We start from the raw sequence: 25,367 nt of genomic DNA, 5'->3' as shown, positions 1-25,367 counted from the left end.
GCATGCTCACTGATGATAGCATTAATTAAACAAATTTTTGGAATTTTGCACAGAAACCCGTCAAAACAAATCTGTATATATTGTATTTTTGGTGAATTTGCATTGCTCAATATATAACAATTCTTAAATATTTTGTTTCTATCTATGTAGGAATTCTAGCAAAGCTGATAAAACAAGGTGTCTTTTGGAATTGTTACATCTGTTACCATGGTTACAGCAACAGCTGTGACAATATGTTTCTCCACTTTTGTTTTTAGGCCAGTTTACTTCATTTACCATTTCGCCGTTTAACGCCGATCAATTGATCGGCGCATTTCGTCGTTCGCCGATATGGGACAAAGGAAGTCCGCCCCGTCTAATTTGTTCCCCAAAACATGAAATTTGTTACCACAAATTGGATGAAAATATGTTTTAACCGATTTAAAAAAAACGAAATTACGAATTAAAACTTTGAAATAACGAATTCTTGAATTCGATATTTCTAATTTAATTTGTTAAAACAGATTTTAAAATTTGAAATAACGAATTCAGCGAATTTGTTATAACAGATTAAATTCGTTATAACGTATTCCTAAAATTTGTTATAACAAATTTAATTCGTTATAACGGATTCAACAATTCGTTATAACGATTTAAATTCGTTTTAACAAATTCAAGAATTCGTTATATCAAATTCAAAAATATTTTTTGATAGGTCCTATATGGGCTTCCGTAAAATTTAGTCATCCACGCTTTATGTTGTTTAAAAGTGTAGAAAATCAAAAACAATTGTGATCACACCGCGAAATATCACAATAAAGTCAAGTGTCGTGTGATGTGAAAGTCTAGAACGGCGTGTTTTGAACCAGTGTCGGGGAAAGAGACGGGGTGAGGTCTGGCTGCGATTATTTTTGCATGAACTGGATGTTTTATATTGAGTTATACAGGTAAAGATGTTATTACTTTAGAATAAAATACAAGATCACATTAATTTTATTCTAGCTTAGCAGGAGGTCTTATGCATACCTATTGTTATTCCAATGTCAAGTACGTATGTATGCTTGTTTTCTACGAAAACGTTTACGTGAAATTCAATAATGTTTATTGATTGTTTATTCATAAATATATAAAGTGACTGCATGTGAAACTGTTAGAGTCATAATAAATTTTGTACAGAAATTGACAGTTGTTACCAGCAGTTTTTAACACAGGCAACCTCAACATATTTGTATCATTTGAAGATCGTATGATTGCTTTCATAAAAGGGAATCATAAGTAAATTAGGTGTGAGTCGCCCCATAAAGTATTCATATGAAAGTTTTACGTATATTTCAAGTCATTTACATAAATTAAAAATATTATGAAAGGGAACAGTATGTTTAACCTGATAAAATATGTTTAAGTCCCTTTTCGTTACCTTTACAGTAGAATGTTTTAAAAATTGAACACTGTGCCGGATAATTATATATAATTTACCTATAAATATAAATTACTATAGGATATTTAGCATTCTAACCGGAATAAAAGAACTTCCTATGGGCATTTAAATTTCGTTATGATTTGAACCAAACTTCCATAGGACTTTAAAATTTCCGATGGGAAATTTCAATTACCTTGAATCAAATTCCTCCAGGAAATACTTTTCTACTACATGAACTATACGATTGTCGATAGATCCTGTTGGAAAATTTTACCTATGGGATTTATTATTCCCCTATGGGATATAGTTTTTAAAGGTAAATATCTAAATTATAATATCTAATATATAAAACACTATAAGCAATGACATTGTTTTACAGATGACGAGATTTGGTGCATATTGTGCATTATGTATACAGAAGTTTTAAATTTGTTTAAGGGTGTTGTTTACTCAGGGTTTGAGTTCTCATATTCGGATTGTTAAAAAGTCACATATGTCATGAAAAATATTTGTTCGAAACACAAAAAGTATTTATGAAATGAATCATTCTTGACATAACATTCGGTATTTTACTTTATAATATAATTAAGCTCAAACAAAAATAGAAATTTTGCCAAACAGAGGAAATTTGGACTAAATTTTGCAGATTTTCTTTTCCGCTAAAGCATTTTTAGCAGAACTCTAACATTAAACGTTAAGATTTTATATCTAAGTCTAAATAACTTTGCATATTTTCTGTTGGTTTTAGCTCACTTATTCATTAAATTAATCGTTTGCCACGAATTGCAAACATATTGAAAAATGCTTAAAAACGATAAAAGTGAAACTGAAGCGGGCAGCTTATTACTGTATTTTTGGTTAAAGTTATTCCCCTTTTATTTATTGATTTTTGACAATTTAATCAATGTTCCCAATAATGACCAATGAGTTTGCAAATTATTTTTATACAATAATAAATAGTATATGTAAATAAGGTGTTATGCATAAATAGTTTTAGATAAATTCGGATTAGTCTGTTATTTTTGATTTCCTGTTTTAAGATACTTCAAATTATTTTTGGCCGGCACATATATAGCAACATTGCCAAACGCAACCCGTTGCACGACTGATTGGGGTTAGACTTGAACAGGTTAACCTTCGATAAAGAAAGTGCGGTCGTTCCCCCTCTGTGTCGCAGTATGACAAGTGGGCGGTCATCCCTGCTTGTATTGGAGGTGGTTGCCGCGGAGCGCTAATGTGAGATCATCCCTGTTGGTGTTCTGGCCTTCATAGCGCAAGTGGGCGGCACTCCCTGCTTGCGTTAGGTTGCATTGTTGGCGCACGTGTGCAGTCATCCCTGCTTGCGTTAAAGCTGACATGAATTCAATAATACCAATTATTTCCCTTTTATCTCCGACTACCGCCATATTAATGGTCGATTTCGATTGTTCTGCTCATCGCTACACACCCCCTATATAAGTCCGAAAACAGTATTCATGCTTCACCGCATTCAGGTATTTCATTCCTCCGAACACGTTACCTTGGACGAAAAGACGTGTAGAAACGCGTTTTGAACAAAAATTAAAAACAACCACTGCACTGGCAAGGAATATCCAATGAACGACGAAACAAGACAAATTAAAATCCAGACACAGATACTTCAAAAATCCTCGATAATTGTAGTAGACCGTTTTCCTGTGTATGTTATAACATTGCACATGCGCAATCACACACTGTGGCAGATCGAGCATTGTCAATGATCGCATGGATTTTTTTTTGTAGAAACCGATGGTAACGATGTTAACGTTGTTACTTTCTTAGATTTACTATCATTCATCTAATGTGTTGAATGGAATGCCGCCGGCGTTTTCAAAAAGATGCAGACGTTATGCACTTTGTATGAACGACACACGTGTTCGATGTGCATGTGAAGAAAGGCAGCACTTTTTGTGCAAAATAGTACGGATACCTTGGAAATTCTTTCAAAGAATAAATATATTTTGTATTTTATTGATTATTGTTTCTTTTATTCTTTACTACAAAGATTTTACTACAATATGTTGTTCATGCATTTAGAAGTCCGTGTAACTTGAATGCCTCGATCGGAAAGCAACCGACCGTAACTTTCTCGACCGGTATATATACCCCAGTGGCAGTAGAGGAGCGATCAAAACCAATATGGCGACCAAACGCTTTTATGAATTCATGTCAGCTTTATCGTTGGTACCTGTTGAGTTTGTGGGTGTGTGGTCATTCCTGGTTGCGTAACGTTAGTCGAGTCCCTATATGTGCAGGAGCGGTGATTAAAGTCTGCACTTGTAAATATTGGCAGCAATCACACCCCTGCGAATGTTATTGTCATTTAAATTTTAAATCACGTGGTTTTATTTTACCCTTTCAGTTTCGCAGTAAAAATCGTGCCTCGTGTTTATAGTCTATTTTAGATAATCTAGGTACTTGTCGTCAAATACAAATTCTAGAGGTTTATTGATTTTAAACTTTATCTTCCTTAATTGGTGGATAAAATGTGTCCTAGAAATAAATGTGACGATACAAAAAATAGCTTTTTTTCTGCTGTTGCGACAATTAACATGCGTAGTAGACATCCCCATCATGAATTAATTTTCGATCCGCGCCTGACCTAGTAATAACATCAATAGTGAAACAGACTGTACTATTTTATGCAGAATGTTCTTTGAAAATGGCTCGATATACTAAGTTTTAATGCAAAACATTCACCCATTATTTTTTTTAAAAACATAGTATTGCACACCACAAGCATCAAACATGGCTATGATTTTATTAAGCAACCAAATGTTTATATTATCAATCCCTCTACACGTGGTTGAACACGAACGATAACTCTGTTCTGATTATCATCGTTTAATATAAAAAAAACCGCTAGATGGTGAAATAAGACATACATCTTAAAAGATGTTCATGTTTTAACATAAATCAAAGTAGGATATGATATGAAAATCGACCAGTACTTACGTATTTTGAGAATATTATCCGAACACTTATACTTTCGCTCGAAATTTCACAGGAACTGAACAAATCCCGGTGAAGTCTCGTGAACTTTCATTCGAGCACCTCTGGATTTATTATATACTTAGTAACGATAAAGAAAACATTCCGAACACATTTGCAGGGGTGAATCGGGCTATCCGATTCTATCTCGAGCACGTTACAAAACGAATTGAACGTACCCATAAAAATGGTATGACCTGATGCCCCTTAAAATGAACTGTTCCAAGGGTATATAAGTGAGCGCAGCCTGCAGCTGAGGCAGTCTGGTTGAGAAGCTCGAAGGCGACACATTGGAGAAGCCTGAGCAGAAGAAGAAAAATATTAGGAAGGCAATAGTCAGGAAAGTGGAGGCTAGCGTGGGAATTAGAAATAGTTTCACCAGCAGTATTGGTATCTGGGGAATTGATTTGGGAATCAGGCCGTAGTAAATCTGCATAAGATTGAGGCACGTGGTTCCCAATATTAATAGGAACCCAGTACCGGAAAGTCTGCGGTGATAGTATACTCAGTCTTTAGAATACCTGGTAAAGTCTCTGATAAATCATTTTAATAGAAGCAAATCATTAAAACTCAGGAAAAGTAGAGGAAAAAATCTTTTTACAATCGAATTAATCAAAATACTCAGGCAGAGTATCTTAGGAAAATTATATATCCCTTAAAGAGAACCATTATATTTATTGTTGTTAGAGAGACACAAGATCTCAAACATTTGATCACTGAATTCATATAAATTTTATGCCAACAGAATAAGGCAATATAAGTAGTTAAAGCTGCTTGGTCCGATTTTATATCAAATTTTATGCACGCTTTTAAACGATGGCTATGCTTAGTATATGTATAATAATAGACATTGCAGTAGTTATACCCGTCAATTATGCCAAATTTCAATGAAGAAAAATACGTACAAAATTTGCTAACAAAACAAACGACGTTAAAAGGTACCGCGTTATTTCGCCTCATGTTAAATATAACCCCTGACGCCGAGACAGGTATGGTTGTATTACGAATTTGACATCGCTTTAAATAAAGGTCGAAATGATCAGACAAATTACAAATAAACATGTGTACCTTTTGTTCGCATATATTTCCAAAGTCTGCTTTCTTTACAATGGATGCATAGCATGCGGGTTGAATAACCCCAATCATTCGGGGGACGAAACCAAGCGGTTTCATTTTCTAAACATTCCCGTGATGCATTTTGGTTTGTTTTTTCGTTTGCCCAAAGAGAAATTATTTTTTTTACTTTGAATATTTCTAACTTTGAAAGGAAACTGATTCTGCTGGTGTAAATAGGAGAAAGTCCATAACTTTCTAGGATAAATGATTTGTATGAAAAAAAATTTGATACTTTAATTACAAAAAAATCGGACCAAGCAGTTTTAAATGCTTTAAATGTTTTGGTATTATCATCTTTCAATTTTTGTAAAACTGGATCAAAAAGGGTAGGAATTTGAAAACTGATGGAGGAAATTCGGACTGGAATAATGTTAAAAATTGTTGCGTAAACTTAATGCTTTGTATCTATTTAATGCCACTACCATTCAATAACTGTATTTCATTTTGTTAAGTGTTTATCATTAAGCATTGAATCATTATTTTTTGAAAGATATAGTCTCATAACTGCAGCGGTGTATGCATACAAATTGAGTAACGCGCGCTAGAGCGTTATGAAAATTTGTATGCACACACCGCTGCAGTTATGAGACTATATCTTTCAAAAAATAATGATTCAATGCTTATATTTACATTTTTTTAACTTCTTGCCTTGTCTGCAAATGTGATTTATACGTCAAAACGTCTGTTTTATCCTTAGGGTAAGTTCAAATTAATTGAAGAGCCATTGTAACAGCCAAAAGCGTGAACTTTGATTCTCGATTGTGACGTTGCATTTTACAGCGTTCAACGTTTGTGACGTCATAATAAAACTAGTCATTCTAACCTTTGAGTACCCAGTGTGTGTTACAGTGTCTTTTCACACACTTTACATGCAAAAAATATTTGGAATGTAAATATTTTGTAATATTTTCACAATTAAGAAAATCTCATTCGTAGTGTAAAATTTTATGGAATTTTTCTTGATTTTTCACAAAATATCCAATTGCTGGCCATTTACATTTATAAATAACACTACAATTAAAGGTCTTTAACATACAATAGATGGTTTTTCATCATCATCAATGGAGTATTTTTTCATTCTGAGTAAATATCATCCTAAAATACAAACATTTTATATATATATATATTTTTTTAGCTCACCTGAGCTGATCACATTTTGTCGGCGTCCGTATGTACGTCCGTCTGTCTGTCTGTAAACCTTTTACATTTTGGACTTCTTGTCCAGAACAACAGGTCGATTTCAACGAAAGTTGGCACAAAGCATCCTTAGGCGAAGATGATTCAAATTTGTTAAAATGAAGGGTCACATCCTCTTTCAAGGGGAGATAATTAAAATATCAATAAAAATTTGTTGGTATTTTAAAATCTTCTCAAAAACTATTTGAACAGAAAAGCTGAAACTTATGTGGAAGCATCGTCAGGTAGTGTAGATTGAGGTTTGTTCAAATCATGATCCCCAGGGGTAGGGTTGGGTCGCAATGAGGTGGTCAAATTTACATAGTAATATATAGAGTAAATCTTTAAAAATCTTCTTCTCTGAAACTGATCAGCCACAGAAGTTGTAACTTGTGTGGAAGCATCCACAGGTAGTGAAAATTTAAATTTGTTCAAATCATGATCCCCGGGGTTTGGGTGGGGCCACAGTGAGGGTTAAATTTTTACATGGGAGCTTCTCTGAAACTGATCAGCCAGAAAAGCTGTAACTTATGCTATATTCTGTTGATTCGTTATGGTACAAATTATCACTGCATAAGGTTAAAAAATTGAAATATGTGAAACTTGTGAACCAAGTCCAGTCATAACCTACTCAGTAGTTTGAACTCGAGTGTTTTGTACCTAACCTAATTCATTATACAAGTTTTGTTTCGATGCGGTACATCTTAATCCTGTAAAAATACACCCAGCCTCTATCTGTGGTGTTTAAATACTTGTAGAAAACATTAATTTTAATGTATGTTTCATGGGATTTCTAATATTGTTGTTACAATGTTTTAGAATATTGGAAATGATCAAAAATATGTGACTTATTATTATGACATACTAATTATACTTATAAGACTTAGTAGGTAATATTATAAATACCCCCCCCCCCCCCCCCCCCCACACACACACACACTAATTTTTTTCAAGAATGTGTATCTTTCATTTCTTTATCATTGACACTGTGTACTTTTTTCAAGTAGTATACACGTATAACTGAGTTATATGTGTACAATAGCATATGTGACGAATTGACTATGTTATATTTTATTATTTCAAGAGACGACTGGTTACATTGTACGTTTTCAGCACTTTTGTACTGTTCAAGTTGTCAATAACATACATGTATTTTGAACTGTATATAAAAATTGTTTAAAAATATTAAAATAAATGAACAAAAATCTACTCATTATTAGATCTGTTGTGGCCTGTGTTGTTATATCAAATACATAATATTTAACCAGGTTGTGTAATGCTTAACTTATCAATGATTTATTTCAAAATTCTGATTTTAAATGACACGTTCGAATACAGCATAAAATCAAAGTGGCTAGGTGTGTCTCTTTATTAACATGGAGGGCAAATTCACCCTAAGAATATATTTTCTTGTCCCTCTTTTCCTTTATCCCAATTTCTTTCATATTTTCAAACGAAAGCATATAAATTTCTCCATAATTGGCGACTGCGCATGTACATCACATAGTTCCAAGTGTATGTGATTTAAAGTTTTAGTATGCTACATGTTACTAGTGCGAAAAGAATGTGCAATTGGATCCCCTTTCTATACTTCTCGTTGACTGTTTTTTTTTCTTGTGGTTTTATTTATTTATTTATTTTGTTATTTCAGTCATCATTTTTAGCGATGAATCAACCTGAAATAATGTGGATAAACGGAAGTGTGTACATGTTTATATGTATATACCGGTATTCATTTCATATTGTAAAATATTATCCAAGGAAAGAACAAAAACAGAGTTTTGATACATAATCAAATTACAGCTGTAATATATATGTATATATGTTAGTTACATAATCTCTGAAATATTTTGCATATCAAAAATTAAAAAAAAAGAGTCTCACCCAGATTTATTTTTATTTACGAAATAGAATTGAAAAAAGGGGTATCCATGGTTTTCTCTGTGCAAAAATAGCAACAACAAAAAATGATAAAAAAAAAAATCCCAAACGTATGCATTTGCACTTGCAATGCAACTTACTAATATCATTGTCCGTTTGATTTAAGGGTGTAGGCACCTGAAATAAAAGTAACGTCAATCATCCGAAAACCACTTGAATTTAAAGATGGGGACCTAGACTGTTCATTTATTTTATTTGTGACACATGTCAAATGCCATTTTTTGGAAATATACGGCCGGGCCGGGCGCCCCAAACAGAAATGATAATTTTCCTGAAATTTTGCTAAAATTTGACATGGAAATTGATTATTTGAAGAAATCAAACAAATATTTATAATTTGAAAAATTATTTAGTTATGATTTTAATACAGTATGCAGTTAATTGAACACATGTAGTGACTATAAAAGTAAAATCTAAGTCAAAGTTTAAAAGTTCTTGCCACACTGGTGGCTTCAAAGGCCAGTACATAATGAACACAACAACAGATGTTACACAATTTTGGAGTAATCAAATTATCACGCAATTAAAAAAAAATATAGTGAAGTCATCTTTTCAAAACTTTGCATACAAATAGACATACATTTAATGTTTCATTTAAAAGTAAAACAAGTATGGGTCACATCAAAAAAATTTGAGACATAGCATAAAATAAACTAATTCAAACTATAACTGTGTGTACTATCCTGTGTATTTCACTGTGTGTACTATCCTGTGTATTTCACTGTGTGTACTATCCGGTGTTTTTCACTGTGTACTATCTGGTGTATTTCACTGTGTGTACTATTCGGTGTATTTCACTGTGTGTACTATCCGGCATATTTCACTGTAAGTACAATCCGATGCATTTCACTGTGTGTACTATCCGGTGTATTTAACTGTGTGTACTATCTGGTGTATTTCCCTGTGTGTACTATCCGGTGTATTTCACTGTGTGTACTATCCGGTGTATTTCACTGTGTGTACTATCCGGTGTATTTCCCTGTGTGTACTATCCGGTGTATTTCACTGTGTGTACTATCCGGTGTATTTCACTGTGTGTACTATTCGGTGTATTTCACTGTGTGTACTATTTGGTGTATTTCACTGTGTGTACTATCCGGCATATTTCACTGTGTGTACTATCCGGTGTATTTCACTGTGTGTACTATCCGGTGTATTTCACTGTGTGTACTATCATGTGTATGTCACTATTCGGTGTATTTCACTGTGTGTTCTATCCGGTGTGTTTCCACACGGTGCCCGTAGACATCCCACTGTTCTCTCGGAGACAGTTTTCCGGAAGTGGACACCGGAAGAGGCTGACCAGATTCCTTTTTAATGGATGATTGACCAACGGCAGACGACCGGGGTCCCCCACATATATATTCACACCGCTCCGTGACAGCCAGGGGAGCCATTGGCTGAATAAGTCCGCGAAATCCGAGTCATAGAACATGTCACCCAAAAATACAACGTCCCAGTCACCAATTTTGCTACCGATGACGTCATCAGATGACGTATCTAAGTAGACTCCGTTCAGTTCACAGTTCATTTTGATTGCCTCCAAGGCTACTGAAATAAAAAAAAATTACCGTATATATTGTAAGTCAACTTCATACCGACACTTTATGAAAAAAGATGAATAAATCGCGGAATCATTTAAAGTTCAAAAATAGTTTTAAAGTGTTATCATCGGCTGTCATATAACATATGTCAATATGATAGCGGGAAATATTGACCCTCGACAATTACCCAATCAAGATTTTTATGGATTCAACGAAAAATTATGTTAGATGAGGAAGTATAATTTAGATGCATTTTATATATGTACCCGGGTCTGTATCGTTAGCGCAGACAGTGTGCGCCCCTGACAGCTTGCTGGCGATAGCGGAAGCCCCGCATCCACTCCCAACGTCGAGGACCTTCTTGTTGTGAAACAATCGTGGTCTGTCCAGGACGAACCTATAAATCACGAGACTCCGGATTACTCATCTACACAGCATGAAGGGGCTGCTCTCGCTCAACATGGTACGTAAGTAAGGCGAGATCGTAATCTATAGACTCCAATCAAAGTGAACAATATTTGTGTTACTAATATCTGCTTACAAATCAAAATTGATGTTTAACTAGTATTTTTTTTCGTACATGAATGTATGATTGGTATTTGTATAGAACATATGTATTAGAAATTGCATGTTATCGAAATTGGAGCAATGTTATGCTGTGTTCTACTTCCTGGTTCGGCTTTGATAATGTTGAACACTTTTTGATATGTCCTATTGGTGAGGTATATAATAAGGAGGAAGGTAAGGTGACAATATTGAGGAAAATTTACCTGACTGTGTTAGACAAACATCGATAGTCATTTATACCTGGATAGCACCTGTCCTCCGGGCCAATAAAATGCCCAGAAGGGGTCAGTAAAAGGTGCGTCATCTCCTTTGGCTGACCAGAGGCTACATCTCGGGGTAATTAGGTGAAGCTGGATCTCCGGTGTCATGTGATCTCTCGTGACTTCCGTGTGTGTTCGAATGAGCTGTCTTAGCTGCTCAGAGTTACTTGAAACTGAACAGAACCATCTTCGGGCGGAATTAAGTTCCACCGACGAGCACCTCAAGCGTAAAGGTGTAAAAACTATCGGCATTTCGTACCTATACTTGAAATGGAAACATCATCTGAAATAAAATAAAAAAGATTGAATGGGCCATGACCTGAATCGAGAACTGTACGGAGAAATAACCTTTTAACAAATAAATTATAGTCGTAAATAGATGCAGCGATGTTTGACAGTGTGGCGGGATTCCATCACCTGGGGCCATTAATAAATAGCGCGTGCGTCTGCTTTGACGCATTCAATGACATCGTGGTACGGACTTGATTGTGTGAAAATACAGATATTTTTAGTGGATAAACTTTTCGATGATTCAAAATAACAAGATGTCGTAAGCCTTGTTGTAACATCCGCCCGGTAAGTATTTGCGTTCGTCGGACCAGTGACTTGATGTTACGGTGCCTTTTAATAAATCTTTCTTAACGGCTGGCTTGCGAATTAGACACACTACGCCATGCTTAATTTCATCTCACAAAGGTAAGGTTTAAAAGTGAATGGTAAAAAATGGCGACACTGTGATTCGGAGGTCGAATTAACCAGGTGGGGTTATACAGCTTACAGTCGGCATTAGGTGGGAAAGAGGAAGTTCATAAACAGATAAGGTTTTATTTTACCAGCGAGTGTTGACTGGCTTCTATTGTAAGGACCCAAACAGGAAATACTCATGAACGGATACTTAGTTTACTAGTGGAAATCGTTTTAACTGTGTGTCCATTTACGCCCGTGAGTACTTCTAATTTTGAAGTGTTGTCAGCTCAGTTAAAATTGTCATCTAATTTTTTGTATCAGTAGCTTAGAAGGAACTCTTACGGCAGTATTATAAAGTGAATATATTTACAGGTCTATGTAATCAGATATATTTATTTACTATGTACGTCATGTATAAGCACGCCCATGTCTATGTCAATTATTCGCCTGCTGTCAGACGGTTCCTTTGTTTATTATTTCGAGTTATGAGATTACCTTTATTGAGTAACTTTAATCCACCAGGAATTTATACCTTTGATCCGCCTAAATAAGTAGCCGTTAACAGCTGGTTAATGCTTGGTGTTACCTGTGTGACAAAAGATAAAAGTTCGTTTGTTACGAGGTTTAGATTAGAAACAGTTCGTTGATTAAGAATCCAATGCATGTAAATTTTTTACCTTTGTGAAGAATGTGACCTTTCTTTGCGATTGATAGAAAATAGACAGTTCTGTTAGAAGAGAGCACATGTTCGAGCGGAGCCAAGGGAAGTTACTCCAATGTTTATTATTGAAGAGGCGGATCAATAATTATACAGCTTTGAAAAATGATAAAGAAATCATGTCAAACATAATCTTTTGTGTTATGAAAACAATTTCTCGTTTTTTGTTTTCCAGGGGGCTGTCAGACAAAATGTTAAAAAACAAAAGACTCACTAAGCATCTATCATTAGCTTCAAGCGACAAAATGGTGGGAGAGTTTGTACTTAGATCCGCCACAGAGGTCAACAAGCTGCTATGGTACACCTTCAACACACTGGTGGACTCGCACGACGGCACCGCGCACATATCCACACTGAAGGTAAACAGTACTGTAGAGACATATAGGTGTACTCGATTCTACGGGTAATGCAAGTCGTACTCGGTTCAGTGAGGATGAGATACACAGGTAACAGGTTTACTCGGTTCTACAGGTTTGTAGGTCGCATTCGTTCTGACTCGAGTCAGAATGGATAAGTTACAAATCTACAAGTGATGTAGGTCGTTCTCGATTTTGGGTTAAAAAGGATGAGTTACAAAGGTGCACTCGATTCTACAGGCAGCTTGACGAGTGAGTTACATAGTCACTGTGTACTTTCTATATAGGTAATATAAGAGTTGAACAGTCTAGACTCTAATTAAGATGGAGGATGTTACCGGAGTTACTCAAATTCGGTGCTTCAGGTAATGTTATTGTTGTTAAACAGTCGTACTCGGTTCTACAGGACATTACTCGGATGATGTTGACTGTGACATAGACTTGCTCCAGGTAATGGGTTTAATGGTTGTGGTGTTAAATTCTGAATATTTTTACAGGAGTGATGCTGTTACATAGGTTTGTTACTTTCTTATTGATGCTAGAATTATAATGTATACAAAGACGTTTCATGTGAACTCGATTGTATTGGTTCATCGGACACTCGGCCATTCTACTCGGTCAGTCTTCTTTGCATCAAAATGTGTCTTGACATGGGTAGTGGAATATCATTAAACTGCAAAGATTCTAATTGTAAGATATGTTTATTCCGCACTGACTATTCATATTTAATGAATAAGGAATACATAGTTATTAGAGTATTCTGATGTGATAATTTTGGTCGGGGCTTGTTCAAATTCAAAAAAGCGGGTATTATACAAAATCAAAATACTATTAAGATTGGGTATTAGCCTCATAACTTGACTACTTGATAAAATATCCTCTGAACTATAAATCCCTATCTTTGTCAGCGAATTTTTATATGACATGTTTAATTTCCTTATTTTTGAGGAAATTCACAGTCTGTTGAGAAATAAAACCCACCTGTGATATTAAATGTGCAGCCATTGAAAACAGGAAATGTTGTCAAGATTAAGATTGGAGTAGTCCTCGGGCATTGACATAATCTGAAGCACCGCTACACGGATACAATCACCATGTCAACCACTTCAAAAATAAAGAGCCGATCCACGATTTGGCTTAAAAAAAACCTGCATGTTTTATGAGACATTTGAGCTTTGTTGATAACATCCTATATAATAATTGGGTCACATTCCATAAAATTGCTAATTAATAATGTGTGTAAATTTTTATAGAATAAAGTGTAAATAGTTTCAATGTTAAAAACATAATACAAATACATTAAAATATGCATTTTGATTTGTGAGAAACATCTCCATTTCCGAGATTTAATCGAATTCGTCTTGTTGAGGCAAAAAGGCGTTTTAATTTGTATTTACAGTAACACAGAAAATTTAAAATTAACTTTAAATGACAATTGCATGAAGAAAGTCTGCCACTGACATTTTTGTTTTAATAATTGATATCAATATTTCAGGTATTGATATCAAGTCTTGGGAGAGTTTTGGGATTTCAAAAATCAGAAGAGCTTCTGAATATTGAAGGGCGAACAAACATAGACTTTCCTCTATTTTGTGATATCATCGACCATGAACTTTTACAAGTCATCAGAAATGCGCCCCCTACCGACAGTGTGGAGGACCCGTATGAACTGTACCGACTGTGTTGGAATATCTATCATGACCATCACTTCACAAAATCGGACTTCAATCTCTACAAAACAAGTGAACAAAATCTTTTCAAGATGTGGATGATTTTTATTTTGTTGTCAGAAGACAATGAAAACGGTGTTCCAATTGGACCCCCGGAAATCGATCGAGAGGAAATGGCCATCTTGTTCCGGTCTTTTGTGTCAATATCCGGTCTGACAGTACTCGAAGACAAGATCCAAGAATTAGAAGCGGCCTCAGGGAATTTAAGATTTGTCGAGTTTAAGGATATGTTCATTGGTCTATTCGGTTCCCAATTAGGAGATAGCGATTTTGAATATTACCTTACCAAAGTCTTTGAGCTTTATATCAACGATATTTTTCAAAAGGTACATACTAACTATTGCATTGTTATTGTACATGAAAATGTCGAGTAATCAATTTTGAAAATCAGATTGATAAATATTATTTGAGTAAATTTCTTTTCGTGTATAAATATGTTATTTATGTCTGTTTATAAAAAAAAGTGACCAAACATTATCTAGGTATCTAGTGAGAAAAAAGAGCGGCTTTGTATTTGCTGACCTCAGCCTTATTTATCATTGAACAGGGCATGCTCTGTAAGAGGGGCTACCAGGTGAAACATTGGAAGGACCGCTGGTTTGTCCTGAGGAAGAACTGCCTTAAGTACTACACGAACATGCAAGAGAAGGAACTGAAGGGCTGTATTAACATCGTAAAGGACTGCAGGATAGAGGTGAGGCTGACTGACGTCCGTCACTACCGACCGACGGGGCGGGGGGGGGGGGCTGATGGTGTTGACCAACATTGTCATCATCTTAGACCAGTTTGATAGGAATCTTTATGAGATTGGGCGCTCTTTTATTTTATTCTCCTACTTTATTTTTAGTAGCGATAAGTTAACATGTTAAGTTAAATTAAGAATTCCCTGTTGCACTAATGATGGCTGTGTTTGACCTACCTACATGTTCTGTGATCTGTAGGTTGTATCGGACAAGGGTGTAACCAAGCCCAACCGCTTCATCATCCACACCAGCTCCAAGCCGTACGAGTGTAGCGCCGCCGACAGTCGAACACGCGCCGAGTGGGTCTCAGGTCAGTGCACGTCCTACAAATTAAATCACTAAAGTGTTTGGGGGGGGAAGGGGGGGTATGATCGTTGTTTACGGAAAAAAAGGTTGTTTGTCAATTGTTAGAAAATTTGGATTCTAATTGATTCCATTTGTTTATGAGGATGTGCTCATATATACAGTATGCATAGCCTAAAAATATTAACAGAAATTACCTAATATCTGATTAAGATTTACAGGGAAATTCTACAGCTTTGTTTTGGCATTTTCAGTATTCATAATGAACAGTTAAATATAAAAAAGCAATTGTTTAATACTTTGTTCTAACAGTTAAACATCGCCTTACGGACGCGTTTATACTACATGGTTAATGTATAGTGTTTTTGAAAATTCTTCGAAATGTATTGTTTATCAGGAAATAGCTGATAAATTGTGTTTACAAAAATATCTTTTGAAACGGTTTTGAAACGGTTGTTGCATAAAGGAAAGTCTTTATCATTTAAATATAGAATTTCAACACAATTATTAAACGTTGAAAACGGAAGGTAAAAATCCGACCATCCTGTCTAGAAGTGACTGTAAATGCACATTGTGCAATTCTCAAGAGATCAAAGGCAAATTTCGTCTTGTTTTGCCCTGCAATTTTGAATATTCGAGAAAAATACTTAAAACCTTACTACTACAAAAAATCTATATATATAATAAAAAATAACAGAAAGCCGATTCAAAACTCTACCGGTTTCATTATAATCTTCAGGAGAACACTCCTGAAGATTATAATGAAACCGGTAGAGTTTACTCCTGAAGATTATAATGGAACCGGTAGAGTTTTGAATCGGCTTTCTGTTATTTTGTATTATTTATTACTTGTGTGGATTAACTTTACTCATTTTGGATTGTATATATATCATTTATATATATTAGTACATGTAGTTAGCTAATTTGATATATTCCGGTATCATGTAGAATTCTCAATTTTTATTGTAAGTATATATATATCTGTGATATGTTTATCTATGAGCCACATCGCTCCTTTAGCCAATAAAGAATAAAGTATACGTTTGCTGTTGTCGTAGCTTTAAACCTGGCCATCGGTAAGTGCGAGGACCCGGATTTCCACTACCACAAACATCAGTCCAAACAGAGGCAGGCCAAACGGCGGGAGAAGAAGAAACGGGAACAGGAAGAGGTGCAGAAGAAGATGGCGGACGAGGAAACTCTCCGGCGTCTACAGGAAGAGTACAACGAGGTACGCACCACGTCATTTCCGCGGGAAATCGTACAAGTAAATTGTTTTCAAGTATCTATAATATATTCTGCAAAAATTAATTGAGGTATTATCTTGATTTCTAGCGCCATCGACAGGATGAACTGCGTCTCCAAGAACAGATCGAGGCCCTGGAGGCTGAGAAGCTTGTAAGTGCATTTGATCAGTGCTGGCACTGTTTTTAACCAACGGTAAATTTGAATGTAATATAATTTTATAGATCAATTTCTATCTCTCTATCCTAGGCGCGGGAGGATTTGGAATCTCGGCTGCTGAAGGAAGCGGCGCTGAGAGAAGTTGAGAAGCGTCGTATGCGAGAGCTGGAGGAAGTGAAGAGAGAACTACAGCGCCTCCTAGAGGAGGAGAGGCAAGCCAAACGTGACGAGGAGATCGTCCGTCAACTGCAGGCAAGGTATGAAATCATACACCACAAAAAACTCATGATTTTGGCCAATGACTGGGAAGATATGCGCATTTACAATTACATGCGTTTACGTGTACTATAAAATCAAAGATATCACAGTATTATGCGCTTTAACGTTTATTTATGTGTAATATAATACTAGTAAAACGTACAGTTAAACGACAGTTAAATGACGATGAATGCAGGTGTCCGAGAAAAGCCAGGAAGATGCGAGTTTTTGGCGTATATTAAGTAAACAATAATTACACCACCATATTTCTCCACAGTCTGCTAGAAGAGGAGTCCCAGAAACGCGAGGAGCTGGAGAGACTTCGTCACGAGCAGGAAGAGCTACTGAGACAGGAGCGACAGGAGAGGGAGGGACTGGAGGGGCTGAGGGAGAAACAGGAGAGTCTCCTGAGGGAGGCCCAAGACAGGCTACAGCAGCTGGAGGTGGAGAGACAGGCGGCCAACGCGGAGCTCCAGGTGGGTGGGGCGAGGTGTGGTAGGGGGTGGGGCGAGGTGTTGTATAGGGTGGTGCAGTGATGTGCTGTATGATAAATGTAACCACTACCTTTATGCCTGAAAATACTTTAGTGGAAAGAAATAAAGATTTGCGGTGATATTTAGTGGAAAGTTCCCTTTATTTCTTTACGATTTGTATATTTAGTTCTATGTACTATTTATTTCAAATGGAAATTTTAATGACAAATCGTGTGTTTCATTATGCATAGATTCTGGAATGAAATATAGAAGCCATGTGTTTCTTATTTGCTGCAGAACTGTAGCTCTACGGAGATTTGGGTTGACGGACCGTAAAGCTACGTCCAGTTCTGCAGTCAGATTCTTATCCAAAATTCATATTTTCTTACATAATTTTATGTTATTCGAAAACAATGTCACGTCGTAGAATATTTTAAACAGTGGGGTTAACTATTTCCCAAATGGGTTGGGGACATATTTGTGTGTCTGAATACTAATTTTCTATGGTAGATTTGTTAATTAACCACAAAGAGATAATATTGTTTCTATTATGATATAGGTCTTTCACCGTGTGCACACGGATTTAACAAGTGTCGAATACTTCACACGCGGATGACTCGTATAATTGTGTTGTATCCTGTTAAAAGGCCATAAATATAGAATACATCAAAATATAACATTCTGATTGTTACTAAAACTGTGCTCATTTTGTTCACACAGGAAGCATCGAGTAAACTGGAGAGGGCCGAGAAAGACCGCATCATCGCCGAGGCCAAAATGAAGCTGTGGAAAACGCCCACCATAGGATTAGCTCGGCCGGTGCTCCCTAAATATGACCCTTTCATAACTCACCGCGGGGAGGGCGCGTTCTGCGACAAAGACTTCAAGAAGAGAAGTGTGGGAAAAGAGCATCTGGACGAAGAGACAAAAGAGAGTGGGTCTGAACAAACAAACAATGTATCCGAAAAAAGTGGAGACAAATATACATCGGAAAACCATGTTGGCATAGATGAGGTAGAAAATATTAGATCTGAAAACCATGTAGATGCAGATGGGGTAGAAAAAAATAAATCAGAAAAAACTGTTGATGTGGATGAGGTAGAACGCGTTGAATCTAAAAACCAAGTTAAGGTGAGCGAGGTGGAACCAACGGCAGACGACAATGGTTCGAGTGACGACAAACTTAATGATGACGTCAGTAATGACGTTGATAATAATATTGAGATTCCTGAAAAACCTAAAAGAAGGGGACTCTCCGATTCACAAAATAAGGCATTGGAAAACCACGTGACCGGAGATACGTCTCTGGAGACGGAGTTACGGATCGTTGAATAGCAAAGAGGACCGGTGTATATAAATTGTCTTTGTAGTAAATTATATATTTTTCATTAAATTATTTCTGAAATGAATTTAACTTTACATTATTATAACTACTAATCAGTCAGATTGAATTTAATTTATATCTGCATTGTAATTTCACTCAACAAATTCTTTGAAAATTAACAGAATATATCGTAATTACATTATAAATTACGATGTGTTCAGCTGAAATACCAGTTGATAACTAAATATGCATCTTTAGATCCCGCAGTTTCAAAGCTATAAATGATGCAATTTTATTTTTCCATCCAGCTACATGTATAAATGATGTAATTTTGATTTTCCATTCTTGTAATCCTAAGCGGAAGTAGTTTGGAATGTGTGTGATCACTAATCGATCGCATATTCCCATACTGATAAGTTTGAACAGCTGGAATAACGTTGCCCTCTGTGACATCTTACGGAAACAAAAGGGGGAGAGGCAGAGGGCTACATTCGCAGCTACATTTTAAGTTTGACCTTGGTGGATTTTATTTCCTGATCGGGTACCCTTGACCATAAGTCAACAAGAATTATGTCTCTGGAAAGATTACAGTATACGGCCAGGCAGGAAGATCAAACACTCAGATGTACGACTTCAAACCATAAAGAAAGGTTGTGAATTCAATGTTTACACATCCCATTATCTTGAACTTCAGGTTTTGCGAGGAGAATACATTTTGCATGTCTAACTGTCTTGCACATAAATAAGATCGCGCCATGTTTATGCCGGTAATGACTTCATAAACTAAGACCAGTCATGAAAGGTTTGAATATTTAATTCTGTTAAAAAGTCATCAAATGTCACATGGTGAATGAAGGTGTTCAATGTTTACTGAGGTTTCAATACAACATATCATCCATATATGTCCTATTCCTCATGCACAACTACACCTTCGTCTTTCTATTAGCATATTATGTGATTTATATAATAAAATAATGCAAATTCTGAAAGACAAGCACATAAGTCTTTAGTCATGATACAGTTTGGGTGTATAATCATATCAGAAATCATTCCTTTGATATTTATTTACAGTCCCGATCTAGTAAATTTTGACAGATCTTTTCCATTTCAATGTTCATGTATAAAAAGTGAAATGAACATTTTCTGTTGTCTCTGCCCTGTGAACACAATATTTTCTACAAAAATCATTATCACAATACACCAGTATTTCTGTGTTGATACAATGTGCAGGGTTATACATCCCAGCACAGAGCCTGAATCACTCGAAGAAATCGGCCGCTTTGGGTCGTTTGGGAATCTGCAGGAGATTGTCTGTGAGTGATTGAACATCCCCTACCCCCCTCTTGCTGCCGGGGGTTCCTTTCACAGAGGGAGTGCTACTCTTAGGGGTGCCACTAGGGGTGAGGCTGATGGGTGTCTTACTCCCAGGGAGCGTGTGGGAGGGAGAGGGGGTGTAGCTGGCTCGCAGGGCCTTGTCTGTGCTTGACCGGATCCCAAGCCGCGAGTGAGCAAGCTTCTGAGCAGCGGGGGACATGGAGCTTATTCTGTCTGAAGTGCTCCGCCCAAACTTTGGGGAAAATGGCCTGTAACACAAAGTAAAGAAAAATATTATTATTGGCAAATTAAATAGCCATTCAGTTCAATAAACATCACATCTGTCTTGTAAAATAAAAACTGTGGAATGATATTGGTTATACAACTTAGACTTACGATGCTAATCTGGCCTGCACACTTTTGAGAGCTTTCTCCTTCTTGTCTCTGTGAGATTTACTGGCTTTTTCTGCAAGGTCCATGGCCAACTGATCTCTAGCAGGTATTTCTGGAATCTGTAAAATATTTTCAAAAATAGTATTTCTCGCTTTTCAGCCCAAAACTACAGAAATTTTAGAGAGTCCTTTGAAAAAACCAAGTAAGATTTATATCGTGACATTGATTAAATATTTACCTTAAATCCTGGTCCAGATCCAACCAATGGAGTTTCACCTCCCTCCAACCGAAAAGGAGTGCTTTCGATTTCTCCCCAAGTCATAAGGGGGGATTCATCTACCCCAGGGGCAGGGGAGGGAGTTGCCAAAAACCCGTAGCCATTGACCCGAGGTGACTCCGCTGGAAGAATCTCTTTACCATCATGTCCAATCTTCCCGTGGTTAATGATAGCCTTGGCTGAGGCGGCTTCCTTTATAAGGTTCTGGTTCTTGTTTTTGTTCCACGGATACTGAGTGAAGCGGGTGTTCTCATGAACTATTTTCCTGGGCTTCTTCTTCTGGGCATCAATGATTTCTTGTGCACTAAAGTCAGCACCTGAAACATTGGAAAGATGTTACATGTATGTTATGTCCAGGAAAAGAAAACCCAAGATGATCATTCACGTTCCTTGATTTTGATTTGGAATTATCAGGACTCTGTTAGATTTGTTATGTTTGTTACGTATGAAATGTAAATTATTATGTAAAAATCCCAAACAAATCCACATCATTAACACATTTACAATACATACATCAGTGGATATTTGCCTTGTTGTTAAGCCAAAAAAATTTCTTAAGTCAACAATGCTTAACTTTGGGAACATACATCAACAACTTACAAGTCAGTACTAACTTTTTGAGTCATAAATATGTACATGAGTGATTCAAAAGTCTGATACTACAGAACTATCGGGACATACAAGAGTAAGTTACAAGCCTGGTATGACATACCCTCAGAGACATACCAGCACATGTATGATACATGCTTGGTACTACATTAGTGAGTTACAAGATCGGTACTAAAACCTTTGAGAACATACATTGGCAAGTTACAAAGTTGGTTCTACATACCTTCGGGGACATACATAAGAGAGTTACGAGCCTGGTACTTCCAGCTATCAACTCCGGCCTGTGGAGCTTCAATGGCTGCCTGCTGTTCAATATTCGGCAAAGCCATTCTTTTCTCCTCTTCCTGTAAAAGCAAAAAAAGCTTCAGCATTGTATTATTATGTGATTCCTTCTAGAACATGCATAAACTTTCAGTCTTTGTTCCTTGTCCTATAACAAAGTTATTTGCAGGGTACGCGGGTAGGTTAAGGCAACTCCAAGTTTAATCACAGTCGATATTATGATCAATTTAGAAATTATTTATTTTTATGAAAACAGTTCTGAATATTACATGTAATATTAAGTGAATGTGTTCGCCAAAATATTATTTTTCTACTTCTGAATCGAGTCGATCTTTGAAGCTGCCGTGCCATGGTTTCACATGACAGTTAAAAATAGATCACATTTTTTACCTTAACAAAAAATCAAAAAGTGTAACACTATCCCGAAGTTCATTTGTATGTATGATACAATAATTCCATCAACAATTAGCTCATGTTTATTAGTATTACTGCTAGAATCCTATTGATAATCAAATAAAATAAATACTGTCATTATTTATCGGAAATCCCCTCGACTTCTTCAATTTCATTGAAAATACAACATATTTTTTATTTACAACAACGAAGCACAGGATTCTAGCAGCACTTTTCAAGTAGTTTAGATCATACGCTTTTGATACTTGCCAAATTCAACTTTCATAATATTCGGGGTAGTGTTACACTTTTGCCTTTTTTGTACACACTGACAGAGGAAAGGCCGGTCAGGCCACATATTAAATGTCTATCTCCTTACCTTATAACACTCGCTAATAAAACAAAATATCTATGCCCGTATTATCCTGATTATATCCAAACTGATATTCATCTAAATCTTGTGTATCAGTATGAAATAAGACTTATTTCGGCATTGTTTACACTGCATTCCGATGATTTGTCTCCCAGCATTGATCATCTCTATTAAACAGGCATGTGACGTCATCAATGATAATTATACGTAATACAGAGAAATCAAAGATATATTCAGTTAAATGAGTTTCTAGTGACTTTTTACGCCTGTAGTTTTTATAACTTTAGCCAGAGATAAAGTAAAAATTGACATGTTTATGATTAGATTATGACATCATGCTGTTTATTGTGACGTCAAATCGATCAGAGGAATTTTAACTCTGAGAGTTGCCTTATCATACCCGCATATTCAACTAGGTATTTTCTCTAGATGTTATTATAATGAATGTACAAATTATAATTTGTAACAAAGTTTAAATGCATAAAAATGACAATTTATCAAAGCTTGAAGTGTTTAAATCTAATGCATAATTAATATAAAGATGAATAATATGACATCGTACTTGTTTTCGGCTACTTTCGTTTTCGTACAGCCAGGCATGCTTTTCCCTGTGTTTCTGCTGCGTCTCCTCTAGAATCTCAGCGAAAGAAGCATTGTCTTCACTGGTGTTCTTAGACATATAGGCATCCAGGGAAAGGTTTGGCTGCTCTGTAAAAAAAAAAAAATTCATTTTTAAAAAAAAAAGTATTAAAGACTTTGCCAAAATCATTAAGTATGAGCAAAACTGTGTTTTCTGATAATGGCTTGCTGCTGTAATTGATGTAATTTATCAGATTTTCAACATGTAATTCTGTACTACATCATTATGACTTTTACTTCTGGCATCAATAAATAATTTAAAAACTTGTAATTGTTGAAGTATTTTTCATATTTTAACTCTGTACAACAAACACTTTTACTTACTTTTGTTGCCTTCCTTTTCCTCGGTCTCTTCCGTACATTTTTCTTTATGGGCATTTTTAGATGACTCCTCTTCCTGTCTGATATCCGGTGTCTCAAATGTTGCAGGTGAATTACCTGTGATCAAATTTCAAAATAAAGCAAATATACATTTACATAAATGGATTTGGCAGCAGGCAATGCCTATGTAAGCCTTCTTCTTTAGTAATGATCCCCTTAATTCTACCTATCTAAAGTTCGACTCATTGGAACTAAGTTCATTGTAAGGACACGATTCAAAGATTTCACTTTCTTCACCAAGACAGGAAGTTTTTGAAATGTTTACAAACATTGAAAGAAATATCTCATTCAGAGCATAAGGAAAGAAAAATTTTAAATATTCTGCCAAAAATCCAAGAAACATAACAGATATTTGTTTGGACTTCCTAAAATACCCTACTGAAAATAAAAAAAAAAATTAAAAACTAGTAGATACATGTACACACCAAATGAACCAAGTTGTGCTGTACATGCTTCATCAGGACAAGCAGCTAATTAACACTATGGCTACCTCCTACAACCCAACGAAACCTACAAAACTTTTGTTCTTTTAAACTAATATATAAATTGTAGAAGCTTTTAGCTGTGTTTGACGTGCTACTTACAATCAATACCGAGGTAAGCACAGGATAGGAAGAAGAAGAAGACATAGCTCACATAATTAGTAACAAACTAAGAAAATCAAAGACAGGCCTCCACTTACACTCTGTTCGGTTTGTGGTGGGTCTTCCGCCAGTAAATTTCAGCTGAAATTTTCGCAACTTCACAAGGTCATTTTTCTCCAATGCTTCAAAGTACTCTCCTTTCGATTTTAAATCCGGAAGATCTGGGAAAAAGTCTTTTTCTATGATATTTTCTACATCCTACAAAAACAAAAAATGATCAGTGATCACCTTTTTGTAACTGGTGAAATGACTACCAAATTCACTTTGAAATAAAATTTCTACAGGTTTCTACTTTGACAAACAATTCGATATTTAAAATTATAAATCGCTAAGCATATACCGGTATACAGCACTGCTCAATCAGTACCTTCTCGGAATTGGACAATTAATGGTATTAAACTTACCTGTGTATATGTGTCTTCATCCAATATTTTCTGTGGTTTCTTCTTTTGTACAACTGTGATAGAACTTGCCGGAACAACAGTTAGTGAATCTTTTTTTACTACCGCCATCCGTTCATATTATATCATCAAGCCAAATATTCTAAGATGTGTTTTTCATAATTTTTGTCATCCTCGACGTTTGATCAACAATACTTCAATGTTAATTGAAAGCATTTCAATATCTTGTTTTTAGCACGCCACACCAAACGTTGCGAGAACTTAGACAAATTGTAATAGTCAAACAGGTACCGAATCTTTTTCCGGATCAAGTTGTACACTCCTCATCTAAAAAAACATCGTCGGAAACCCACGGCCAGTCTCGCGTAAGCGTTTGCGAGACTGGCCGTGGGTTTCCGACGATGCTAAAAAAAAATACATCCCCTCTAAGAGAATTATTCATGCGCATATTTAGAGGAAGGATGGGTGGGATCAGGGGGATGGGGGAGTATGGACCCCTCTGAAAAGTTTAATTTTTTTTTATTTAAAAAAATCATCGAAATTATGCCTCGGATCCCAGTCCCCTTTTTAAATAAAAAACTGAGTCCGCGAATGTAATATACCCTCTTCATCTTCATACCAGCTCAGTAATCGGAACACAAATTGTACTTTTT

The 25,367-nt window shown here is 35.9% G+C and overlaps 3 protein-coding genes across 3 annotated transcripts; 1 reads left to right on the top strand and 2 right to left on the bottom strand.

The window, feature by feature from the left end:
* Positions 1-9,504: 9,504 nt before the first annotated feature.
* LOC105318742 (electron transfer flavoprotein beta subunit lysine methyltransferase) lies at positions 9,505-11,264 on the bottom strand. The gene is made up of 3 exons (XM_011415990.4): positions 10,993-11,264; positions 10,452-10,582; positions 9,505-10,192 (listed from the first exon to the last, which is right to left on the bottom strand). The coding sequence occupies exons 1-3, from the start codon at positions 11,262-11,264 to the stop codon at positions 9,855-9,857; spliced, it is 741 nt and encodes a 246-aa protein (XP_011414292.3). The 3' UTR covers positions 9,505-9,854.
* A 318-nt stretch (positions 11,265-11,582) lies between these two features.
* On the top strand, positions 11,583-19,093 carry LOC105318765 (switch-associated protein 70). Its single transcript, XM_020063491.3, has 10 exons — positions 11,583-11,708; positions 12,593-12,776; positions 14,269-14,829; positions 15,051-15,197; positions 15,445-15,556; positions 16,608-16,780; positions 16,885-16,947; positions 17,044-17,210; positions 17,489-17,687; positions 18,405-19,093. Exons 1-10 carry the CDS (start codon positions 11,686-11,688, stop codon positions 19,017-19,019), a joined length of 2,244 nt encoding a protein of 747 aa, XP_019919050.3. The 5' UTR covers positions 11,583-11,685; the 3' UTR covers positions 19,020-19,093.
* A 711-nt stretch (positions 19,094-19,804) lies between these two features.
* On the bottom strand, positions 19,805-24,931 carry LOC105318743 (splicing factor ESS-2 homolog). The gene is made up of 8 exons (XM_011415994.4): positions 24,718-24,931; positions 24,352-24,511; positions 23,613-23,726; positions 23,212-23,357; positions 21,825-21,945; positions 20,954-21,309; positions 20,719-20,834; positions 19,805-20,591 (listed from the first exon to the last, which is right to left on the bottom strand). Exons 1-8 carry the CDS (start codon positions 24,823-24,825, stop codon positions 20,267-20,269), a joined length of 1,446 nt encoding a protein of 481 aa, XP_011414296.2. The 5' UTR covers positions 24,826-24,931; the 3' UTR covers positions 19,805-20,266.
* Positions 24,932-25,367: the final 436 nt, after the last annotated feature.

This window comes from Magallana gigas, chromosome 3 (assembly GCF_963853765.1).
Source record: "Magallana gigas chromosome 3, xbMagGiga1.1, whole genome shotgun sequence".
Classification (NCBI taxonomy): Eukaryota; Metazoa; Mollusca; class Bivalvia; order Ostreida; family Ostreidae; genus Magallana; species Magallana gigas.
The sequence above is the reverse complement of the archived record's forward strand: the minus strand, read 5'-3'. Positions and strand labels throughout refer to the sequence as shown.